At 42.1% G+C, this 22187-nt stretch overlaps 1 protein-coding gene across 5 annotated transcripts in view; it reads right to left on the bottom strand.

The window, feature by feature from the left end:
* The window catches only part of ANKRD12 (ankyrin repeat domain 12), a 63345-nt gene that overhangs the window by 22629 nt on the left and 18529 nt on the right, over positions 1–22187 (bottom strand). For 3 of the 5 annotated variants that reach the window (XR_010988453.1, XM_068147601.1, XM_068147602.1), the window contains exons 2-7: positions 19455–19592; positions 11416–11563; positions 9686–9832; positions 7912–8112; positions 4675–4817; positions 1533–1677 (exon numbers count right to left, since the gene is read on the bottom strand). Coding sequence is in view for 4 of the 5 variants with exons in the window: in XM_068147601.1 (XP_068003702.1) it covers positions 1533–1677; positions 4675–4817; positions 7912–8112; positions 9686–9832; positions 11416–11563; positions 19455–19541 (871 nt within the window). In the remaining variant the exon portion in view is untranslated. Of the gene's footprint in view, positions 1–1532; positions 1678–4674; positions 4818–7911; positions 8113–9685; positions 9833–9970; positions 10726–11415; positions 11564–19454; positions 19593–22187 lie in introns of those variants that run through there. The other 2 variants (XM_068147603.1, XM_068147604.1) reach the window with 2 other exon arrangements.

Below are 22187 nucleotides of genomic sequence, written 5' to 3'. Positions count from 1 at the left end.
TTCAGTTTAGCAGTCATGCTGCTGAACAAAGGAAGAAAGAAAAGGAAAAACCCACTCAAAATCCACAATAAACCTTCTCACTAGGGTTCAGCTTTTTAAAACTAAAGGTTGTGAAATCACATTCCTCCCCACACTTTAGAGCTCTCACTCAGGTATGTAAAAACCATTGATTAGTGTTTATATCCCAGTCTAATAAAAGCAATGACCTTAAATCTTGTAATCCTCACCTATTGTGCCAAATTATTCCCTTGGGGAAGTGTGGCTGGAAAGCTCTTTGGCAGAAATGGACCTCGGGGTTCTAACTGACGAGTGGGCAAACATGAGCCAGCAGTGTGCCCAGGTGGCCAAGAAAGCCAATGGCATCCTGGCCTGTATTAGAAATGCTATGTCCAGCAGAAGTAGGGAGGTGATTGTCTCCCTGTACTCAGCACCAGTGAGGCCACACCTCGACTGCTATGTCCAGTTTGGGGCACCTCAATACAAGAGAGATGTCGAGGTGCTGGAGTAAGTGCAGAGGAAGGCAACAAAGCTGGTGAAGGGCCTGGAGAATAAATCTTATGAAGAGCGGCAGAAGGAGCTGGGGCTGTTTAGCCTGAAGACAAGAAGGCTGAAAGAAGACCTCATCACTCTCTACAACTACCTGAAAGGACATTGTAGAGAAGCTGGTGCTGGTGATTATCAGCAACAGGACAAGAGGGAACAGTCTCAAACTGCAGCAGGGTAGGTTTAGGCTGGACATTAGGAAAAGTTTTTGCACAGAAAGAGTGGTCAAGCATTGGAACAGGCTGTCCAGGAAGGTGGATGAGTCACCATCTGTAGATGTGTTTAAAGGTCATTTAGAAGTGGTGCTTGGGGATATGGTTTAGGGGTGAACATTGCAGAGTAAGGTCAGTGGTTGGACTTGATAATCCCAGGGGTCTTTTCCAACCTGAATGGTTCTATGATTCTATAACCTGACTCTTTCTCAAGGACATTGTACCATGATGACTCATTCCTCCAGGAATTCATCATCTCTTATTCTCTCTAACAACTACATGAGGTTCCTCCACATGAACTATTTGGCCATTTTTCAACAGCAGGTAAGTTTTTATTCTTGAAAGATAAAAAGTTGCTCAAGTAAAGAAATTTCCTCATGAATCTTTATATCCCTGAGTAAGTGGAACCAAGTTATACCCTTGTGAGATACTAGGTCCCATTCGTCTACTAAGGATGTGAAATAAGTACCTTGGGAGATATTTTCCCCCAAGAAGTGTTCTCAGAAACCACTTTGTTTTTTCCCTTCTTTCTTTAATAAGCCCACAAATTAATCCCACCTCGGATTGGTGCTTTTATCATAGGAAGATACAGAGAAAATAACCATATTTATTAGGATACAAAGTCAGAATAAACACTTCAGAGAACTCAATTCACCTGGAAGATTTGAAAACTACCCCTCAGCAATAGCAATTGCTACCTACAGCAAAAGATTAAACCAATCTGATTTCAGGTGAATTGATGCACTTGATGTTATGTCATTAAACAGCTGTTCCTACCTGAGCAACTCTCATCATCAGAGATGGGCACCTCCCTTTTCAGCAGCATTTCCAGCTCTTCAGTTTCAGCAACATCAACGGGTCTCTCTCCGTGCTTATTGGCTTGAAATGGATTTCCACCATGTCGAAGCAGCAGCTTCACAATCTGCAGCAATAAATTAAGGTTTAGGTTTTCCACAACATGTTACTTAACCAGCAGAAAAGTCTTCCGCTGCACGTGAAATGTGGACAACCCTGAATTCTTTCCTATGAGACTGAGACTGGAAACCAAGACTTTGGCAACTAGAATGGAAATGTCACGTGCTCATCATCTACTCAGAAAAGAGGTAATGAAGAAGATTAAAGAAGTTGTCCCCTGTTACACAGACATTTCATCCTGATGAAGAAAAGCAACAATATAATTTTATTCTTGCTGTTCTAGCATTTCTTCATACAACTCATCTGGTTCCTCACCTCTCTAGTCCTCTGCTCCTGATTCACCTCTTTGCTCCCCATTTTATAGTGCTTAACTCTATGGAACAGGAAAAGCTTTTCAACTAGCAGTACTGTTGGTTTCCACAGCATTCCAGAAAAGCCCTGAAGAGATTCATGTATCTTCCCCATCCTTAGTTGAATACAGTACAGAAAAAAGCATCAATTTCTCTAGCATCAAGGGCAAAAAAACCCTGTTGAAGTTAGAATGACACCAAGGTCACTGCATTTTCAGCACAGAATCCAGTGTGAGTTACTTTTCTGTCCTACATAATAAGAATGGGGAAATTCATCAGGCACTGATATGGTAACATGACCCTCTTTACTTTGAGGGCACTAGAGCACTGGAGCAGGCTGCCCAGAGAGGTTGTGGAGTCTCCTTCTATGGAGAAATTCCAAACCTACCTCGACATTGTGACCCTGGGCAACCTACTGTGGGTCACCCTACTCTATGAGTGGGGTTGGATTGGATGATTTCCACAGGTTGCTTCCAACCCCCAACATGCTGGGATTCTGTGTGATTCTATAAAGATACAGCAGAGTAATTCCTGCATCTAGTTTGCAGAAAACAAGACCAGACTCAGAAATTAATGTAAAATACCTACAGTGCTCCATTTAGCTTCTCCACTAAGCTATTAATAGTGAATTTAAAAACTAAAAGAATATATATACACACACACACCAGTGCTGCTTCAAACTCCATATGCAAATGTCTAAAAATAAATATAGATAGATGGATCATGGAAGGATGGACGGATGGTTTGGGGAGTCTGGAGAGGTCCCAGTTGAATGGAAGGTGGCAAACAGCATCCCAGTTTTCAGTAAGAGAAAGCAGGAAGACCCTGGTAATTACAGGCCCGTCAGTCTCACTTCAGTGCCTGGTAAAATTGTGGAGAAGGTTGTTCTGGATGTTACTGAAACCCACTTGAAGGACAATGCAGTCAGTGGTCACAGCCAGCACCAGCTCATGAAGGGAAAGTCCTGCTTAACCAGCTTAATTTCCTTTTATGACAAGGGCAACCATCTAGCTGATCAAGGGAAGCCAGTAGATCTGGTGGTTTGGGTCGAGGGAGGTGATCCTCCCCCTCTACTCAGCCCTGGTGAGACCCCACCTGGAGTACTGTGTCCAGTTCTGGAGACCCTATTACAAGAGGGATGTGGAGGTGCTGGAACGTGTCCAGAGAAGGACCACAAGGATGATCAGAGGGCTGGAGCACCTCTCCTATGACGACAGACTGAAGGAGTTGGGGCTGTTCAGTCTGCAGAAGAGAAGGCTCCCAGGTGACCTAATTGTGGGCTTCCAGTATCTGAAGGGGGCCTACAGGAAGGCTGGGGAAGGACTTCTCAGGATCTCAGGTAGTGATAGGACTAGGGGGAATGGAATGAAGCTGGTGGTGGGGAGATTCAGGCTAGATGTGAGGAGGAGGTTCTTCCCCATGAGAGTGGTGAAGCCCTGGAATGGGTTGTCCAGGGAGGTGGTCGAGGCCCCGTCCCTGGAGGTGTTCAAGCCCAGGCTGGCTGAGGCTCTGTCCATCCTGATCTAGTGTGGGGTGTCCATGGCAGGGGGGTTGGAACCTTGTGGTCCCTTCCAACCCTGAATGATGATACTACGAAACCTTTTGGTACTGTCTCTTACAGTGCCCTTCTGGATAAAATGTCCAGCACACAGTTAGACAAGTCCATAATATGATGGCCAGGCAATGAACTGGATGACAGCTTAGATTCAAAGAGTTACAGTAAATGGGGTCACATCAAGCTGATGGCCAGTCACCAGTGTAGTTCCCAAGGGCTCACTTTTAGGGGCAGCTCTCTTCCATGGTTTTATAAATTATCTAGGTTCAGGAACTGAATGGAAATGAAATGAGGTTGCTGACAACACTGAACGAGGAGGAGCTGTGGACTCCCTTGAGGGCAGAAAGGCCTTACAAAGGGATATGGATAGACCAGGGAGCTGGACAATCACCAACTCTCTGACTTTTCACAATAGCAAGTGCTAGATTCTGCCCCTGGGAGAGGGCAATCCTAGTTGTATGTACAAACCGAGGGATGAAAGGTAGCCCTGAAGAAAGAGATCTGGGGGTTTGGGTCGATGGCAAGTTGAGTATGAGTCAACAATGTGCCCTAGCAGCCATGAGAGGTAGCATCAGTGGTTGAGATGAGAGGTACCCGGGGAGGTTGTGGGTGCCCCCTCCCTGAAAGTGTTCCAAGGCCAGGGTGGATGAAGGCCTTGAGGGTGTTTCTGCCAAAGCCAGGGGTGTCAGGGGTGGATGATCTTCAAGGTTGCTTCCAACCCAAACCATTCTATGGATGAATGGATAAATGGAAGGATGGAGAGAAAGATTTACACACAAACCCACAGTATACTGTTTGGAGACATTCTCCTGTTGAGAATTTCACACAATAGAAATCTCACTAAGAAAAAGTAATTTAACTGTTTCATTTATTTAAAAAGCGAAACTTGTAAATACTTGAGAAAACTGAGAATACCTGGCAGTAGAAGCAAGATGAAAAGCGAGATGTGACAACCAAACCAATTTTAAGATGCCCTCAAAACAGCAGAAGCAGAAATACAAAGCTGTATGACAGCAATCAGGGTAGTCAGGATTTGTTCTAAAGATGGAGCATTTCATACCTCCTCTTTATTGCCCTCCCACTCTTGCTGTACACTCACATTTCTGTGCCCACTACTAGCAGAGTCATGAAGCGGTGTATCATCATCCAAGCCCTGGGTGTTCACATCAGCTCCTGCTGCGATCAGGACTTTAGCGACATCGTAGTAACCAACGTTACAAGCTTCATGCAGTGGTGTCCAACCTGTGGCAAAGAGTGGCAAGCACGAGTTGGAAAGATTTGAGAGTTGTTTTTCTTTCCTTCTGTGTGATCTCTGTTGCCTCGAAACCCTTCAAAACACACTTGCACACAACAGCTGGCAGGAAGGTAATGCCATCCATCTGATGGACAACACTTGCTTTGTCAACTCTAAACCTCATGCCAAATTCCACACTTCTCTGTGATTACACTGAACACAGAAATCATTAATCAAATAGGAAAAAACCAAAATCTGGCAAAAAAAAACCCCAGCCTAAACATGTTAAAGTTGTTTAGCTAGTAAGCATTTGACCACAGTGTTAAGTAATATAAATAATATTATTCTATATGGAAACAGGTCAAAAATCACAGTATCGGAAAGGACAAATACAGCAAATTACCATAACCAGTGCTCTCTCAGAGCTGCTGAACATGGACAAGGAATCACTACCAACATTCAGCTATCTAACTAGTCTAGATAGTGAGCCACGAATAGATACTGGCAGAGGACTTGGTCCTGCTACCTCCTGGAATACTATATTCTTGACAGTTTTGATTTCCACATTGACAAGCTGAAGTTCAGAGCTAATTTTTTTGTAGCATAGCCTCAACTGAAGAGAGCAATCAACCTCCACATGCTATATTCCTCACCTCAGTTTCCATATTCCTCTCCCCACCTTGGTGCCTTCTACTAAGCTGCCCTGAACTTCCAGTCTGTTGCTTCTGCCTTCTCAAAGCCCAGTTCTGGGGAAAGCATTCACTTTTTGTTTCCAACTTAATCAGTGCAGGTCTGGAAGGGTTTATGCACTTGAATTGTGTGTCTAATCAGTAATGGCCTTGAACATCTGTGAACAGGAGGTACAAGAAACTCCTAATTTATCTAATCCTTCAGCAAGGTAACTTCTCATCCTCATCTTACTCAATTTCTCAACTGCCACTCACTTGAATAAAAATAAAGCTAAAAAATAAAACACTCTACCTTATTCTAGACCAAACCCCTTCTTCCTGATCTTCATATACCACATTTCTTCTCCACTCATCATTTGGGTCGCTCACTGCTTGGCTACCTGTTCCTTCTTTCCATCTTCTTGTCATTCATCCTTTTCTCACTTACCCACAAGCATAACGCTTCTGCTCTCAGTCCTCTGAACTCTGTCTTCTTTTCCCTTATACCCTCCCTGATTCATTCCTCTCTGTGTTTTACTGCTGTGCTTTCCTACCCTATCACAATGTCCAGCCTGCCAACTCTAGTCCTGGCAAGCTCTCAACATCTGTTTCCTTTACTCTCATTCTCATACAGCAGTATCGTTCTGGCAGATATCCCATGAGCAGGGTTATGTCCTCCCTTACTAATTCATTTTCTTCTCCTTTAGTTCTGCCAGATTCTTAGCTAAAATCTCTAATTATCTCTACACTTCACTGCATCCTGAATTTTTATTTTTCTCCACTCATGACTCACTGCTCAAATCTTCCTGCTCTTCTTAACTTCATCCCCTACACAGGATTTTGAAGCTCAGCCACCTCTGCTTCTCACTTGGAACTACCAATGGAAAAGCATCTCACTTGATCTCAACCACATCCTCCCAAGTTCTGAATGAAGTCTTTAACAACTTGTTCCTAATTGATTCTTAGAACCAGCTCTCAGCCATTCTCCTCAGCCTTTCATCTGCCTTTACAATTAAATTAAGGTGGTGAAGAGTCTAGAGCACAGGTCTTCTGAGGAGAACCTGAATGAACTGGGGTTGTTCAGCTTGGAGAAAAGCAGGCTCAGGAGAGGTATTCTTGCTTTGAACAAGTGGCTGAAAGGAGGTTGTAGTGAGGTGGGTACTGGTCTCTTCTCCCAAGTAAAAAGTAATAGGACAAGAGAAAGTGGCATCAAGTTGTGCCAGGGGAGATTTAGATCAGATATTAGAAGAATCTTCTTTACTGAAAGGGTTCTCAAACACTGGATCAGGCTGCCCAGGGAAGGGGTGAAGTCACCATCACTGGAGGAATTTGAAAGCCGCGTAGATGTGGTGCTGTGGGACACTATTTAGTTATGACCTGACAATGCTGGATTAACAGTTGGACTTGACGATCCTACAGGTCTATTCAGACCTAAGCAATTCTGTGAATTACAGCAGGTGAAGTTAGCAACTGATCATGAGATTGTAGGCTGTGTGAGGAGATACAGAGTTTAGTAACAGGTAAGGTGGCAACAACATAATGTATGTTGGCTCCTTACAGGGACAGCTAATGTGCACCAAAGCAGACGAGTGTGTGTAGCTTGTACTTGTGTCCATGTTGAGTCCATATTTAGGGCTAACCTCCAGCAGTTGCTTTATCACCTGATAAGCCCTCCTCAGGAATAGAAGGGGGATCAGGAAGAGGACGAAAGACCCATGGGTTGAAATGAAAAAGGATTTAATGAGACAACAAAATTGATCACAATGCCAGGATGAAGTGTACAAAGTTATACTCAGCCCAGCAAAGGTACATCAGTCCCAAAGAGCAGGATAAGGAAGAGGAGCAGGGTCAGGAGGAGTCCAAGCAGGAAGCTCTAACAGAAGACTTCTCTCTCCTCTGACTTTCCCCTTTATACTGAATGTGAGGTTTATGGACTGGAATCCACCTGTAGCCACCTTGTCAGCTGTCCTGGCTGACTCCAAACTGATAATGGCCCGCAGCCCAGCACAACCAGGACACCTTGTGATCCAGTCCTGCTAGATGAACGATCATTTTGATGTGTCAGTATTTACTGTCACTCCACCACTTCCCTGGACAGCCTGCTGATGGGTTGTCCCTTTTGGCAAAGAAGTTGTTCCTAAAACCCAAACACTCTACAAAGTCCAGAAGGCATGCACAGGTATTTTTGTTAACACCCAGCATGCAGAGGACCTGGCCACAGATTAAACCTCTAGGTATTAACATGCCATTGTAAAAACCATATGTGCCACAGTGTCCCAATACTCCAGGAATAAAACCCATGCTTTGAGAGTGTCCCTAAGTTTTATGTCCTATTTTTTATTTGCATATAGCACAAACTGAACTTTAACCTCTGACAGCAACTTAAGCACTAAACTCTGACATTGCACAGGCAAGAGAATGTGCAGCAACTTACCTGCAAAATCTTTCACGTTGACATTTGCACCTAAACGGATCAGCTCCTTCACTTGTTTGACATCCCCTCGGATCGCTGCTATGTGTAGAGGAGTTTCCCCTCTCTCATTTCTCTTGTTCACTTTGTCTTTTTGCCTTGAAGAAGAGGTGGAAGTTTTCTTTTGTGATGGTGGTGTTTGCAAGGGGTGATTTAAGGTGGAATCTACAAAACAAGTTTTGAAACGGTCACTCTAAGTAACTTTAAGACTGTTTTTACCTCACCTCCTGTTAACACTTGCATGACAATAATCAGTGAATGATTGTGTTTAAATAAAGGATTTTACATTTACCAGCACAATGTCTATTTGCAGTGTGCAAAAGGGTGATTTGCAAAATCTCACTGTTGTTAAAATTGGTTTCAAGGACAGATGAAGTTCGTCTGAAATACCAGCTCCACCTACTCTGCTATAAATTCTGCTGAAACAAGACAAAGCATGACCATACAGATCCCAGAAGCATTTTGCTGGGAGCCAAATCAACCTTTTAAGATCATCGAGTCCAACCATTATCTAACGCTACCAAATCTGGTGCTAAACCATGTCTCTCAGCACCACATCTCTGCCTATTTTTAGCAGGGACTTAACCACCTCCCTGGGCAGCCTGTTCCAGAGTTTGAGAATCCTTTCTGTGAAGAAGTTTCTTTTCATTTCTAGTCTAAACCTCCCCTAGTGTAACTTAAGGCTGTTTCCTCTTGTCCTATCACTTGTTACTAGGGAGAAAAGACCAACACCCTCCTCACCCCAATCTCCTTGCAGGGAGTTATGGAGAGCAAGGTGGTCTCCCCTCAGCCTCCTTTTCTGCAGATTGAACAACCCCAGTTCCCTCAGCTGCTCCTTTGAAGACTTGTGTTCTAGACCCTTCCCCAGCTTTGTTGCCCTACTCTGAACCCACTCCAGCACCTTGATGTCTTTCTTGTAGTAAGGGCCAAAAACTGAACCCAGTACCCAAAGTGTGGCCTCACCACTGCTGAGTATAGGGGACAATCACTTTCCTGGTTCTGCTGGTCATACTGTTGCTGATACAGGCCAGGATGCTGTTGGCCTTCTTGTCCACCTGAGATCAGTACCTATCCTGCTTCCCCTTCCTCCAGCACAATTCTATTCTATTTTTATGTATGGGGAAGGAACACAATCATATGTACTGTACTCCTCAGCTGCCCCAACACAAACCTCTTGGGGTAGATTAGGTAGTTTCTTAAGGAAACACAGCTATTCATTTTTAAATGCTAATTTTATATACCTGCAGAATATACACTTTTAATATAAAGATTGTTTGACATACAGATGGACCAAGGAAAGTTTGAAGTTCTGAATTGAAATCAAGGTGTAACCCCTCTCCCATTAAATCCTAAGGAAACAATCCAGCTTCCTTCTACCTTAAAAATCCCACTCTGAATTGAGACAATAGGACAATGGTTAAATTTCCTAAAAATACAACTAACCTTCAGGTTTTTAGAGTGTGTATGGAACAGAGTTTGAGAGGCAAAAAGACATTGAAATGAAGAGATTCTCAGGTTCTATAGCTCTCATAATGCAAAAGTTTGCACCTAAATACAGAAGGTCAAGAATTTTTTCATCAGTTACACATCAGTGAAAAATACTTTTTAATAGAATTGGGAGCAATATAACAAATTCCAGTAAAAATCATGGATTCTTCAAAGACATCAGGCTTCAGGATATTGAGACTGGGACAGAATTAAACAGCTAAGAGGAAAACTGTTCACTTTGTAAGATCACCTGGGCTGTTGTCTCTTGCTGTCATCTGCATGAGAAGTGCCATCTGTTTGCGCTCTGACAGAGGATAGCCAAACAGAATGTTAACTGGTGTTGACTTCTTATTTGCAGCATCCTTCTTCAGTTTCTTTTTCTCTGGACCTTCCTTGTCTGGAAACATGGACATGCAAAAACTTAACTTGCAGTTCTGTTAGGACATTGTTCTAGAAATACAGCTGGTGATGGGTCACATACCTGAATTTAGAATTTACATCTCTAATTTACTGCACTTGAGTTAGTTTTGGTTACCTGCACTTCAAAGTTATCAGAAGGATTACAAAGGAGTTCTAAAAGATGAAAACCCAGGTTCACAGCAGCAATCCTAGAATGACAAGTTGGTAGGGACCCCAAGGATCATCTGGTCCAACCTTCAGAGAATCACAGAATGTTAGTGGTTGGAAGGGACCTCCAGAGATCATCAAGTCTGACCCCCGTGCCAAAGCAGGCCACAAAGAAACACATCCAGGTGGGTTTTCAAAGTCTCCAGAGAAGGTTCCATGACCTCTCTGGGCAGCCTGTTCCAGTGTTCCATCACCCTCACTGTGAAGTAGTGTCTCCTCACGTTCAGGTGGAACCTCCTGTGTTCTAGCTTGTACCCCTTGGTCCTGTCCTATGACTGTGCACCGCCAAAAAGAGACTGCACCTTCATCCTGACACCCACTCCTCAGATCTCTCTTTGATCCTGATCAGTGTGTTTCTGAACCTGGTTGCTATTCGCTGCTGGATCCAGTCAGGGACTTCCCTAGTGCCTGCCCACAGTGGTGACATTGCTATCAGGGGGTGGTTCCATACCAGTTTCTATCTTTTTGTCTCTATTTCATTCAATTGTTCCTCCTGTTCCTCTTTCCATTCCAGCTGGTTTAGTTTTTTCCCCAGCCCACCAGTCTCTCTCCCATCTTCCCTTTCTCTTCCCTTTGAGCAGGCAGAGGGGTTCACAGTGAGCCTCTGGCACTCATCCAGTGGCTGTCCCAGCCCTGAACCTTGGCATGTACAATGAGCTCTGTGTAAGAAACTGAGCCTCTTGAGAAATTTGGAGAACCTCCTTCTGGTGGTCTTCCAGAGGTGACTGCTTTGTTACCAACCTATGACCAAGATTCAGGGATAACTGTAATCTCTGAATACAACCAGATCCCTCCATCTTGATTTCAGAAGAGCCACATTAAGAATGGGATTTTGCAGTCTTGAAATCAGTTCTAACAGAATATTGCTTAAGTTGGAATTACCAGTCTGTGAAGAAAAGGTATCGTGAACAGATCATAGGAGCTTAGACTGCAGAAAATGTTCACTCTCCATAGCTACTTTAGCTCCATAATCTGAGCAACCTTTTCTTTCCTATGGAGGACACAACATCTATCAATCTTTCCCACTCTCCCTCCCCAAAGAGCTGACAGTTGTGTCACAAACCAAGACACTTAGGTGTCATTTCCTCAGTTTACTAGTTTAAACAAACAGGCCTCTAGAGATGACAACAAGCAGAAAAAAATGTTACTGCAACAGAAGCGAAGGAACAAGGTTAGAAAACAATGACAATGTGGAAAAACTATGCTGGCTTGCTAGGTCTTGCTAATGACAAGCAGGCAACTTTTATACTTAGCATCCTCTTTTTGCAGGGACAACAATTCAATATAAAACCATACCACACAATTAAAGGACGACACATTTTACCAAGGTATGGAAAGAAGAAAAGGCTCTACCTGTGTCTGAGTTCCGATCTTCGTTTCTGGATGGACTAATGGTAAAAGGAAGTTTCCGTTTTATGGAAGGCTTTTCTTTCATCTCCTTCCCCACATCACATCTATCCACTTTGGGATTCTTGCCATAGGAGGCAATCTTGTCCTTGCTCTAATATAAAGAAAAAGTATACTAAGTAGTTTCAGAGCAAGAAGAGTTAAGTCTTATAAAGCTGAAAACGTAGGTGAGAATGTTATGTACCTGTGTGTAAGGATGTGCATTACAGAGTTTAAGCCAAACATTTTACATTAACCTTACTAAAAATAATCAAGGTAATTAATTTCTTTTTAAAATTAGTATAGTCTGTGTTGTTTCTGCTTATAAATATCACTGTTGACTGCTGTTCATTGTTACAGCCTTGATTAATAAGCAAAGGAACACACACACTGGAGAAGAATTTGTCAAGTCTTAACAATGATTCCAATTTCCTTCCTGGACCATAACATAATAATGACATTAAGAACACATTAAAAGCCCACCCTGCAATTCAGACTGTGAGCACTAACACAGCAATGACAAAACAACTTTCCAACAACACCCCTCTGCTCCCACCTCACCCTGTAATCCCAGGGTCATACAATGGTTTGGGTTGTAAGGGACTTCCAAAGGTCACCTAGTCCAACTACCCTGCAGTGAGCAGGGACATCCTCCATTCGATCAGATTGACCAGAGCCATGTCAAGCATGACCTTGAATATCTCCAAGGATAGGGCCTCAACTACCTCCCTGAGCAACTATCCATCTATAGTCACCCATAGAGAATTCTATTTCAACATGAAAAAAATATGCATTGTTTCACTTTAAAAAGCAAGATTTACTAAGGAAATTAGAAAATCTTTGAATAAGCTTTTAAAACTAGTGTCAGTTTCAGAAGGAGTAGGTACAAGCTATCTGGACTTTTTTTTTAGTTGGATAAATCTAGGATTTTTTGACTTACAAAAGATACTCATAGAATCATTTTGGGTGGAAAAGACCCTTAAGATCATTGAATTCACAACCATTAACTTGAAGCTAAACACAGAAAAAGCTGGATGGGCACAATATGAACTTATGGTTATTCTGATAACATAAAAGGTCAAAGTATGTAAAAGAGAGAAGATCACTTAGAAGGCTGCTCTGCAATCCTAACGGTTTGACCCACCCCACTCAAGATGCAACATAGACTATTAACATAATCTCTTCATTACATATTGCAGAAACACATCACCCAGCTCTGCCAGCTATCGCAGCTCCACAGCTTTGTATGACTCTTAACAGATGATCAGACGAAACCACTAATATATCAGAACCACAGAATCATAGAATTGTTTCAATTGGAAAAGGCCTCTAATTAAAATCATCAAGTCCAACCATTCTCTAACCTACCATGTCTGATGCTAAACCTCAGCACCACACCTCTGTGCTTTTTAAACACCTCCAGGAATGAGGATTCAAACACCTCTCTGGGGAGACTGGTCCAGTGTTTGAGAAGGTTTGAAAAGACCTTCAAGATCATCAAGTCCAACACAGCACCCAGTATCATCTAATCAACTAAACCATGGCACCAAGTGCCTCATCCAGTCTCCTCTTAAACACCTTCAGTGATGGTGACTCCATCACCTCCCTGGGCAGCCCATTGCAATGGCAAATCACTTTCTGTGAAGAACTTCTTCCTAACATCCAGCCTAAACCTCCCCTGGCAATGCTGTTGGCCTTTTTGGCTAACTGGGAATGCACTGGCTCATGTTCAGCTGACTGTGAACCAACAGTCCAGGTCTTTCTCTACTGGGCAGCTTCCCAGCCACTCTTTCTCAAGTCTGTAGCATTCAGGGGTTTGCTGTGACCCGTGTGCATACCCTGCACTTGGCCTCACCCCACTGGCCTCAGCCCATCAATCCAGCCTGTTCAGATCCCTCTGCAGAGTCTTCCTACTCTCAGGCAGCTCAACACTCTTCAACTGTGTACATGGGTTTTGTTAAATATTTTGACTGATGAACTGCTTCTTTGGCAATCACTGAATATTAATTTTGTGATGATCTAATTAGGAGGAGAGGCAATTAAAAATGAGCACTTTCAAACAGATATATTGAAAATGACAGAGCAGGCTATACACGGAATACACTGAAAAACACAAGAGTGTTTTATTCCTTAGCTGTTGTAGAAATAAAGAAAAACCATTTAGCTACCACCAGTGGTGGACTTTCCCACTCAGAAGATGCAGTGAGCTGGGTTTTTAAGGAGTCTGCACAGTAGTGCTAGTTAGTATTTATAGTGATGGTGATGAAATAGAGATGCAAACACAACTGGAGAGAGGGAGAAGTAAAGAGCACTGGCAAAAGGTAAATAAAATGGCTAGTGAAATTAAAAATACAGCCTAAATGCAAATCAAAACTGAAAAATCCAGGATAAAATCAAGGTTCTACAAACTGCTACAAATAATCAACTGGGTAACCACAAGACTCCACATTAAAAACTAGAAAACACTTAGCAGCCTCCTGGACTCAATGTCAAGTAAAGGAAGGCAAGAGGAGGTATCAAACCCCATAGACTGGAACAGGGAAATAGAGTGAGCGTTCACTGTTCCAACTACTCCTGGGCCCTGTGACAGCAGGGCCACCTCCTCTACAGGGTAGAAAGCAGGTTTAATTTAATGGGATCCATGGAAGCAACCAGAAATGAAGATCTAAAATGAAGTTGATGTCTTGTATAAAGCAAGCTCTACCTTGAGAGTATGGACTTTCTAAAAAGGTTCTTTAAGGTGAAAACTGCTAGCCAAATAAAACACTGAAAACAAGATAATGTCCAGATACACCAACTACTGCTGCAAAGGCAGAGGCATTACATACTCTCCATATCACAGAATTGTCAGGGTTGGAAGGGACCCCAAGGATCATCTAATTCCACACCCCCTGCCATGGGCAGGGACACCTTCTACTACATCAGGTTGCCCAGAGCCACATCCAGCCTGGCCTTAAAATCATCGGCTACAGACGCAGGACATTTAATGGTCGTAGACTGCAACAGGAGACAACTCCATGCTGGTCAGTGTAAGTATCCAAACAGGCTGGAATTTCCATCAGGCAAGGCTTGAAAGGAAAGGTCTGGCAAACATCTGTCAAGAGCAGAGTACAGCCTATTCCACTCTGGGGCAAATGGGATGAACTCAATGTTTAATGCTGAGGAGGACAGAGTAACAAGGAAGTATTTTCTCTGTCCTCTCTGATGAGGAACACATTTTTCATCTGCTCGACAGAAAGTATCTTGGAAGGCTAATAAAAAGCAGTTTGGACCATTCCTTGATATCCCACTCCAGTTCTATTGTCTGGTAGAGCTACAATCAATGACAACAGACAAAAGGAAACAACAGAGTGCCACAGAATGTAGCAGCTGTACTCAGCCCTGGGAGAAAAAGTGTTCTTTTTCTGCCTATCAAAGCTAATTACATACTGAAGCACGTTCTGTATGGTATTCAGATGGCTTTGGGCACTATTGTTAGACTCTTCAAAGACACTTAATTTCTTACAAGGCCCAAATGTGTTTCTCCTTTGGACCACACATCTATCATTTGCTTCCTGAGTCTTGCCTGTGTGCGCTCTGAAGTATAAATTCAGATAAATGTAAGTTCCATTATGTCCTTATGTTGTAAAATATCTCATGCAGACATTAAATGTCTGTTTGCTGCGTACACTTACCAGCTTTTTGATTTATTTTATGCTCCCAAGATAAACAACTGGTATAAAATACATGAACCCTGAAGCATATATGACATAAACTCAGCTTATTAACAGGAAGGTTATTCCTAATGATTTTTATGAGCTCTCTGCAGACCTCAACACACACTATTTACTGGTTCCTAGAACAGCAAAAGCAACATTAACTTCCACTGGACAAATATGAAAGATTAAGTCTTATAATGCTAACTTCACTACATCTCTCATCCAACAGCAGAATGCACAGCAAGGAAGAGCTAAAATTACCTCAGCTATGAAAGGAAAACCAAATCCTGCAAGTGTTTATAGTCTCCAGAAGAGAAGGCTGAGAGGGGATCTCATCAATGTCTATAAATATCTGAGGGGTGGCTGTCAGGATAAAGGTGTCAGGCTCTTTTCCAGTGACAGGACAAGGGGCAATGTGTGCAAACTAGGACACAGGAGGTTTCACCTCAACACGAGGAGAAACTTCTTTACTGTGAGGGTGACAAAGCACTGGAACAGGCTGCCCAGAGAGGTTGTGGAGTCTCCTTCTCTGGAGACTTTGAAAACCCACCTGGATGTGCTCCTGCATGGCTTGCCCTAGGTTGAGCCTTCTTTGGTAGGGGGCTTAGACTAGATGATCTCTAGAGATCCTTTGCAACCACTGGAATAGTTTTACACCATGTATTTAAGCCATTACAGTTTGCATTTTCAGAAGAAAGTAGACTTTTGGGGGGAGTGCTGTCCTCTAACATTACTGTTCATTTATAGAAGCATTTTGGTTGGAAGAGACCTTTCAGATCATCAAGTCCAACCATGAACATGGCACTGCTAAGTCACTACTAAACCATGTCCCTAAGCACTATGTCTACATAGCTTTGAATCCTTCCAGGGATTGTGACTACATCACAACCTGTTTCAGGGCTTGACAACCCTTTGGGAAAGAAGTTTGTCCTCATGTCCAACCTAGCCCTCCTTGGTGCAATATGAGGCTCTTTCCTCTAGTCTTGTCACTTGTTACAAGGGAGAACAGACTGAACCCCACCTTACTATAACCTCCTCTACCAGACTTGGTAGAGTGAGATAATGGCTGGGCTTGATTATAGAGGTTCTTTCCAACCAAAAGGGTTCTGTGATTCTATACCCACTGTATGTCACACAATGCCCAAACCAAATTCTCCATTACTCTAACCTTACATTATTCTTCGTGCCAAAGGGAATAGTAAGCCAGACCAAACATAACACTGCAAGCAGTTTATCAACTTCCTTTTTGGTATCAGTGTAATTAGCTTGCATAGTGATTCTGTACCTATGTCCTTGGTAAAAGGATTCTAAGGAATCCTGCTTTCACTGGCATCTTCACCTCAAATACCAGACAAGACAGAATCTGACATTTGTCCCTATTTCTAATTCCTGTACTGATGGATCAGTCTTAACAGCAAACATTTCTTTGTTGGAGACACCTGATAAGTACTAACCATCACCTGAACCTCTATGCCAACGAAAGGGGTTTATGTTACCATTAAAGATAGAATCATTTAGTCCTGATGAAATAAATTAAATGAAAAATGAATTTCTAAATTAAATAAAAATTTTCCCTATTTGCTGGTGGTAAATCAAAGAATGGCAGGGTCTGGAAGGAACTTCTGAAGATCATCAAGTTCAAATCCCCTGCCAAAGCAGGATCACCTAGGGCAGGTCACACAGGAGCACATCCAGACAGGTTCTGAGAGCCTCTAGAGAAGATGACTCCACAACCTCTCTGGGCAGTCTGTTATAGGGCTCTGGCAGCTTTACAGAAAAGAAGTTTTTCCTCATGTCTTGAGGGTGGAACTTGCTGTGTTCTAGTTTGTATCCATTGCCCCTTGTCCTATCACAGGAGACCACTGAAAAGAGACTGGAATCTTCTTCTTAACACCCGCCCTTAATGAGATCTCTCAATCTTCTCTTTTCCAAACTGAAACACCCCAAGATCTCTCAGTCTTTCCTCATCAGACAGGTGTTCCAGCCCCTTCATCATCCTTGTTGGACAATCTCTAGTATATCTCTGTCCTTCTTCAAGGGGGGAGCCCAGAACTAAACACATACTCCAGATGTAGTCTCACCAGGGCAGAGTAGATGGGTAGGAGAACCTCCCTTGACCCGCTGGCCACTCTTCTTAATGCACCCCAGGATACCCCTGGTCTTCTTGGTAATGACACCATGTTCACTCACACTTCTGATCCCTGGAAAGAGTGATTCCTATCTTCATATGAATTCAGATCTTCTTTAATATTTTGTCTGCTTCAGAAGACAACCTGAGTTTGCAGAGATTGTAGGGTATTGTAGGGATTCTGGGTACACAGCCCAGAAATTGTAATTGCTCCTGCTATTAGCAGAGAGGGAGCAGTTAACAGGATCAGAAGCAGGACATGACTGTAGAGGAAGGTGTCAAGACAAACAGTGAATGCTGAAGAGGGCACCAGGATCGCTGCTATGTTCCTTCAACACCCATTTGGGAAACTAGCTCCATTTAATACAACAGCAGCAAGCAACCGGTAGAGGAGGTGAGAGGGAGTCAGAGGTGGAGAGTAGAGGAGGGAAAGGGGCCTTGCAAGTCAACTCTTTGATTGCTTCATTTTTATTTAAACTCAAATTCCAGATTAATTTCTATGTTAAACTGAAAGCCTATAAACTGCACTATAAAAATAGGATAATCTAGTTCCATACACTCACACCTACAAATGTGTTCCAAGAATTTCAAGCCATACCTTGAGCAAAGAAAGGGGGGGGAAAAAAGGTAACTTTAAAAAAGTTGATGAAAGTGAACAAAAGATGAAAATTCATTTTAACCTTTGTGTTATACATTTTAAAGTTTCAAATTCTGAGCAGAATAAAGATTAAAAAAAAACCCAATCATTTTTTCTATCAGCTGCTGGTTATGCCTTCAAGATCCTCCTGTGTTAAAAGATTCTTTTTAAGTGTCAAGATAGTGAGAGTTTCTAGAGCCAGACAGTATTTTGGGGGTTTAAGCAACCTAAAAATCTTTACTTATTAACAAGTGTGTAAATAAAAAGGCACTCCTTAACAGCACTACATTTCACTGCAGTAGCCTTCCTGCTCCTGCTGCCTGCAGGCCTTGGGCATTCCCCACTCTTTCACAGTACTGAATGACACCTCAGTTAACTTGACCACATCCCAAACAAGAAGCAGAACAAAAAAACCCTGGAAAAGCCAACATTTTTTCATCTCTTTACTAGTAAGCCAACTTCCTCTCCCCATTTTATTCTGTTATCTTCCTCTTCTTATCCAAGTACCTCACCACAGCTAATAGAAACTACCACCTTTGCTTCACCTCACTGGGACCCGTAAAACAAACTGCAACGAGACTACGTTCAAAGTTTTCCATGCATGCTTTCAGAAGACAAATACAATGAGATGCTGGATCTTATCCTTTTATTTTTTAATCTCTCTGTGTCTTACAACCATCCATTGAGAGGTTTTACAGTGAATACAGACTTCAATAAAATAGTAAATATGACCACACACACACTTCTTTTCCAGAGAAGAGAGTTTTTAACGTCTTTTAGGAGATAAATGGGATTCTGTCTCCTTAGGGCAATATACAACTCATCACTCACAAGGCAGAATATTCTTCTGCTACTCATTAGTTCTACAGATAAACTTTAGTCTGGTGTGCAAGTGTACTCAGCAGACAAAATGAAAAAGAGGGCTATTCACAGCTAGGCTCCAGTTTGAAAATTAAGGAATAATTCTAAACAACAAACCACCCTGCAGTGTTTCTGGAGCTCCTACACTCCTTCATTTTCCAGTACTCAAAAATGGATGGTACCAATTTTGAAGTGGATTCCCTTGTACAGGAGTTACTCGCCTGCAGCATTTGGCTTTCAAGTTCTCCTAATGGAGGGAACAAGCCCCAGTGTAACAAAGGAATGCAAGAAACTTGTGTTGGTTCATTGGATCTGTGTTTCAGAAATGTTTTATGTGATTGTTGCAGACACTATGAAATTAAATAAAATATGTACTATTGTTCTTGTGACTGTAAAAAGACTTTATATGGTGTAAGACATGGAAACTAAGCACTAATTTACATCAAATGAATCCAACACATCCAGCTTCCTTTTCAATTAAGCTACAAGTCAGAATAAAAGGCAGAATTTCCGTTTCCTAGTTTAATTTTATTAAGACCATGTAAAACCTACAGGCTTTTGTTTCTTCACTCAAGAGATCAGAATACAGATTCACATTTACTTCTTCCCAACAAAACCCCACAACAAAGCACATACTCTTCACCTCACTGCAACTAAATGGACATGGATTTCACTTTGTTACCTTTCTTGCAGTTGTTTTTTCCACCATGGTGCTATCACTGTCAGAATTTGCAATGTGAACTGTTTTTGTAGACCCAAATTTGGGCATTTTATAGCTGTTTAGCTAGCTGTAACTTGTATCAGTGGATTCATCGTGTGCCTGAAAAACAAACAAAGAGATGATATTATATAAATGTACACACTGCAGTGTCATGTCAGGACAAATGTTACTGCAGATGGTAGCAGAGCTGAAGAGTACCTTAAAAAAGGGATGACTAACAACACCTGACTTCAAGCATCCCACTTACTTGCAGCTCAATCCTTGGGGTGAAAACCATAAAGGTCTAACATGGTTGCTAATGGTGACAGTGTCATCAGAAAACCACCAAGTCAGTGATGAGGCTGAACTGCTTCAACTCCTCATCTCTTTGCTTGCTTAACAGGTCATCGGTTCAATACCTCACTTATTTTATAGGTAATAAGGCTGGGGAGGTGCACAAGATCATTTCTAGCAACACTCTGAAGAGAAATTAAGCTTTCTAGCTTAATTATCTATCCAAAGTATTATGGAAAGAAGGTCAAATCTTGGTGATTTGCTATCTTTTTGCTGGAACAGAATAAATGTTAGAAGAATATCTGCTAGTTTCCCCTACAGCAAACTACATAAACCATCGCTATAATATATGTACACACAACTCTAAGAGCTCTGTGATGTCTCCTCTCCAGGGTCCATCAACAAGTGTCATTACAGATTCACATAATGAAAGAGGTTTGACTTGCCTCTTCCACAAAATGAAGAGTCACTATTCTCTAAGAGTGCCCAAACCCCCATCCATCCTTTCCTCCCTCCCTCCCTCCCAAGACCTAAACTGTAGTCAACTCTTGGCTAAGATTAATACCATTGTATACAACACAGTAACATCTCACTTTCTTCTTCCAGAACAAGAGAGGAAGGACAACAGGAGAAGAACAGTTCAAAATGCTCAATCCTAATGTCAGAAAAACAGGAAATGCTGCACTAAGGTCTGCTTTTTTCCTTCCTTTCACTCACACCTGAGGGGTTTAAATTTACTTAACATGAACCACTTCTGAAAACCAGAAAGAGTTTCATTAGAAACTCTCACATAGAACAATCTGAATCTTGCCTCCACTACGATGATAAAATACTATGAAATTCCCACTGTTCCACCCTTACCCAAGACAAAAGAAACAACAGGTTATTCCCTTCATTTCTGTAGTGTCATCTGCCACTGGTATGTCCCAGAAGCAACAATATCCAGGACAACTCCAAACTCTGTCAGCCTGCAGGAATGGATGAGCAAGAGGGAATGGTGTCACACTGCACCAGGGAAGTTTTAGGCTGGACATTAGGGAAAAAAAAACCAAACAAAAAACCCAAAAAACCAAACACTGAAAGAGATACCAGACATCAGAACAGGCTGCCCAGGGAGGTGATGGAGGTGATCCCCAGACGTGCTTAAAAGCTGTGGAGATGTGGTGCTTTGGGGCTATGGTTTACTGATGAACTTGGTACAGTGGGTTAATGGTTGGACTCATTGATCTTGAGGGCCTCTTCCAGCCTAAATGATTCTATGATTTTATGGTATCTTCAGCCCTACTGCTCTGGAGAATAACTGCTCATTTTTTAAAGGACAAAGCTCAGGGTTGTTTGCCTTTTCATTTGATTTTTCTTAAGAGTTGCAGAAAAATTATTGGTGCAATAAAGAGTCATCTAGAAGGAGCTCCCTGGAGTTTACAAAACATTTCTTAACCTTAAAAAGCAGCAATGAGTATCTTTGCTATGGTGCTAATTACACCATGCACAGAGTATTAGCAGAGCAGGCAGTATCTCTGTTTTCATGGGGTTAAAAAGAAAACACAAGTGATAAATCTGATGTAGTTCAGTTAGACTCTGAAATCCCCTCTCTCAAGCTTAAGTTATATTTGTCATCATGATTACAAGTACTTTAGAATAGATCAAGGTGTGAAAGTTACTTTTACTATTTTAATCAATGTATTTCTCATTGCATAAGCTGCTGTTTTCTTTCTCTCCCTCTTTTTTTCTGCCACTTGACTCGTTGAAACTACTTCCATTATTGCTTTGCTCAGTATGCCATTCCTACACCCTTCTGGTACTGACAGTAAGGAGCCAAACTTCAGGAGCTTAGCAAAATTTATTGGCTTAGGCTTGGCACCACTCCTCTTGTTTGTCTCACCAGAAGGGGCTAAACCACATGATGTGATCAAGAGTTCCTCCTTCCTGAGTGCTCAGCCATCCTGTATGTCCTTTCAGGTCTTACTGAACTTGATACTGAAACAGGAATAGGGTTTTGGTGTGGGTTGGGTTGGGTTTTTTTTTTAATGGCAGACACACAAAAAAATCCATTATAAGCTGCAGGTATCATAGAGGGGCAAGAAGATGATGAAAACACTTTCAAACTAAATTGGAATTAAAAATATGTTTAGATAACACAACTGGCACAAAGAATACACAGATAGAAGTAAATGAAAACAGAAGGCACAGGATGTTTCCATTTTCTTCACATTTCATTTTGATCATGTGGTGAATTCATTCAATTCTTGATCTTAAGCCAACTATGTTTTGAAGAGAAAATTGTTTTGGAAGTTCACTAAAACAGAGTATTGTATATTGAATTATTAAAGCAGAACCATCCCAACTGTCATATTGACACTGGCAGTATTTCTATGAAGTGTTTTATGGACCAGGGGGACATTTCACAATCCCTGTGCGAAA

Source organism: Melanerpes formicivorus, unplaced genomic scaffold, assembly GCF_026170545.1.
Source record: "Melanerpes formicivorus ecotype bairdi unplaced genomic scaffold, bMelFor1.0.p_v2 SCAF_15, whole genome shotgun sequence".
Lineage (NCBI taxonomy): Eukaryota > Metazoa > Chordata > Aves > Piciformes > Picidae > Melanerpes > Melanerpes formicivorus.
The sequence above is the reverse complement of the archived record's forward strand: the minus strand, read 5'-3'. Positions and strand labels throughout refer to the sequence as shown.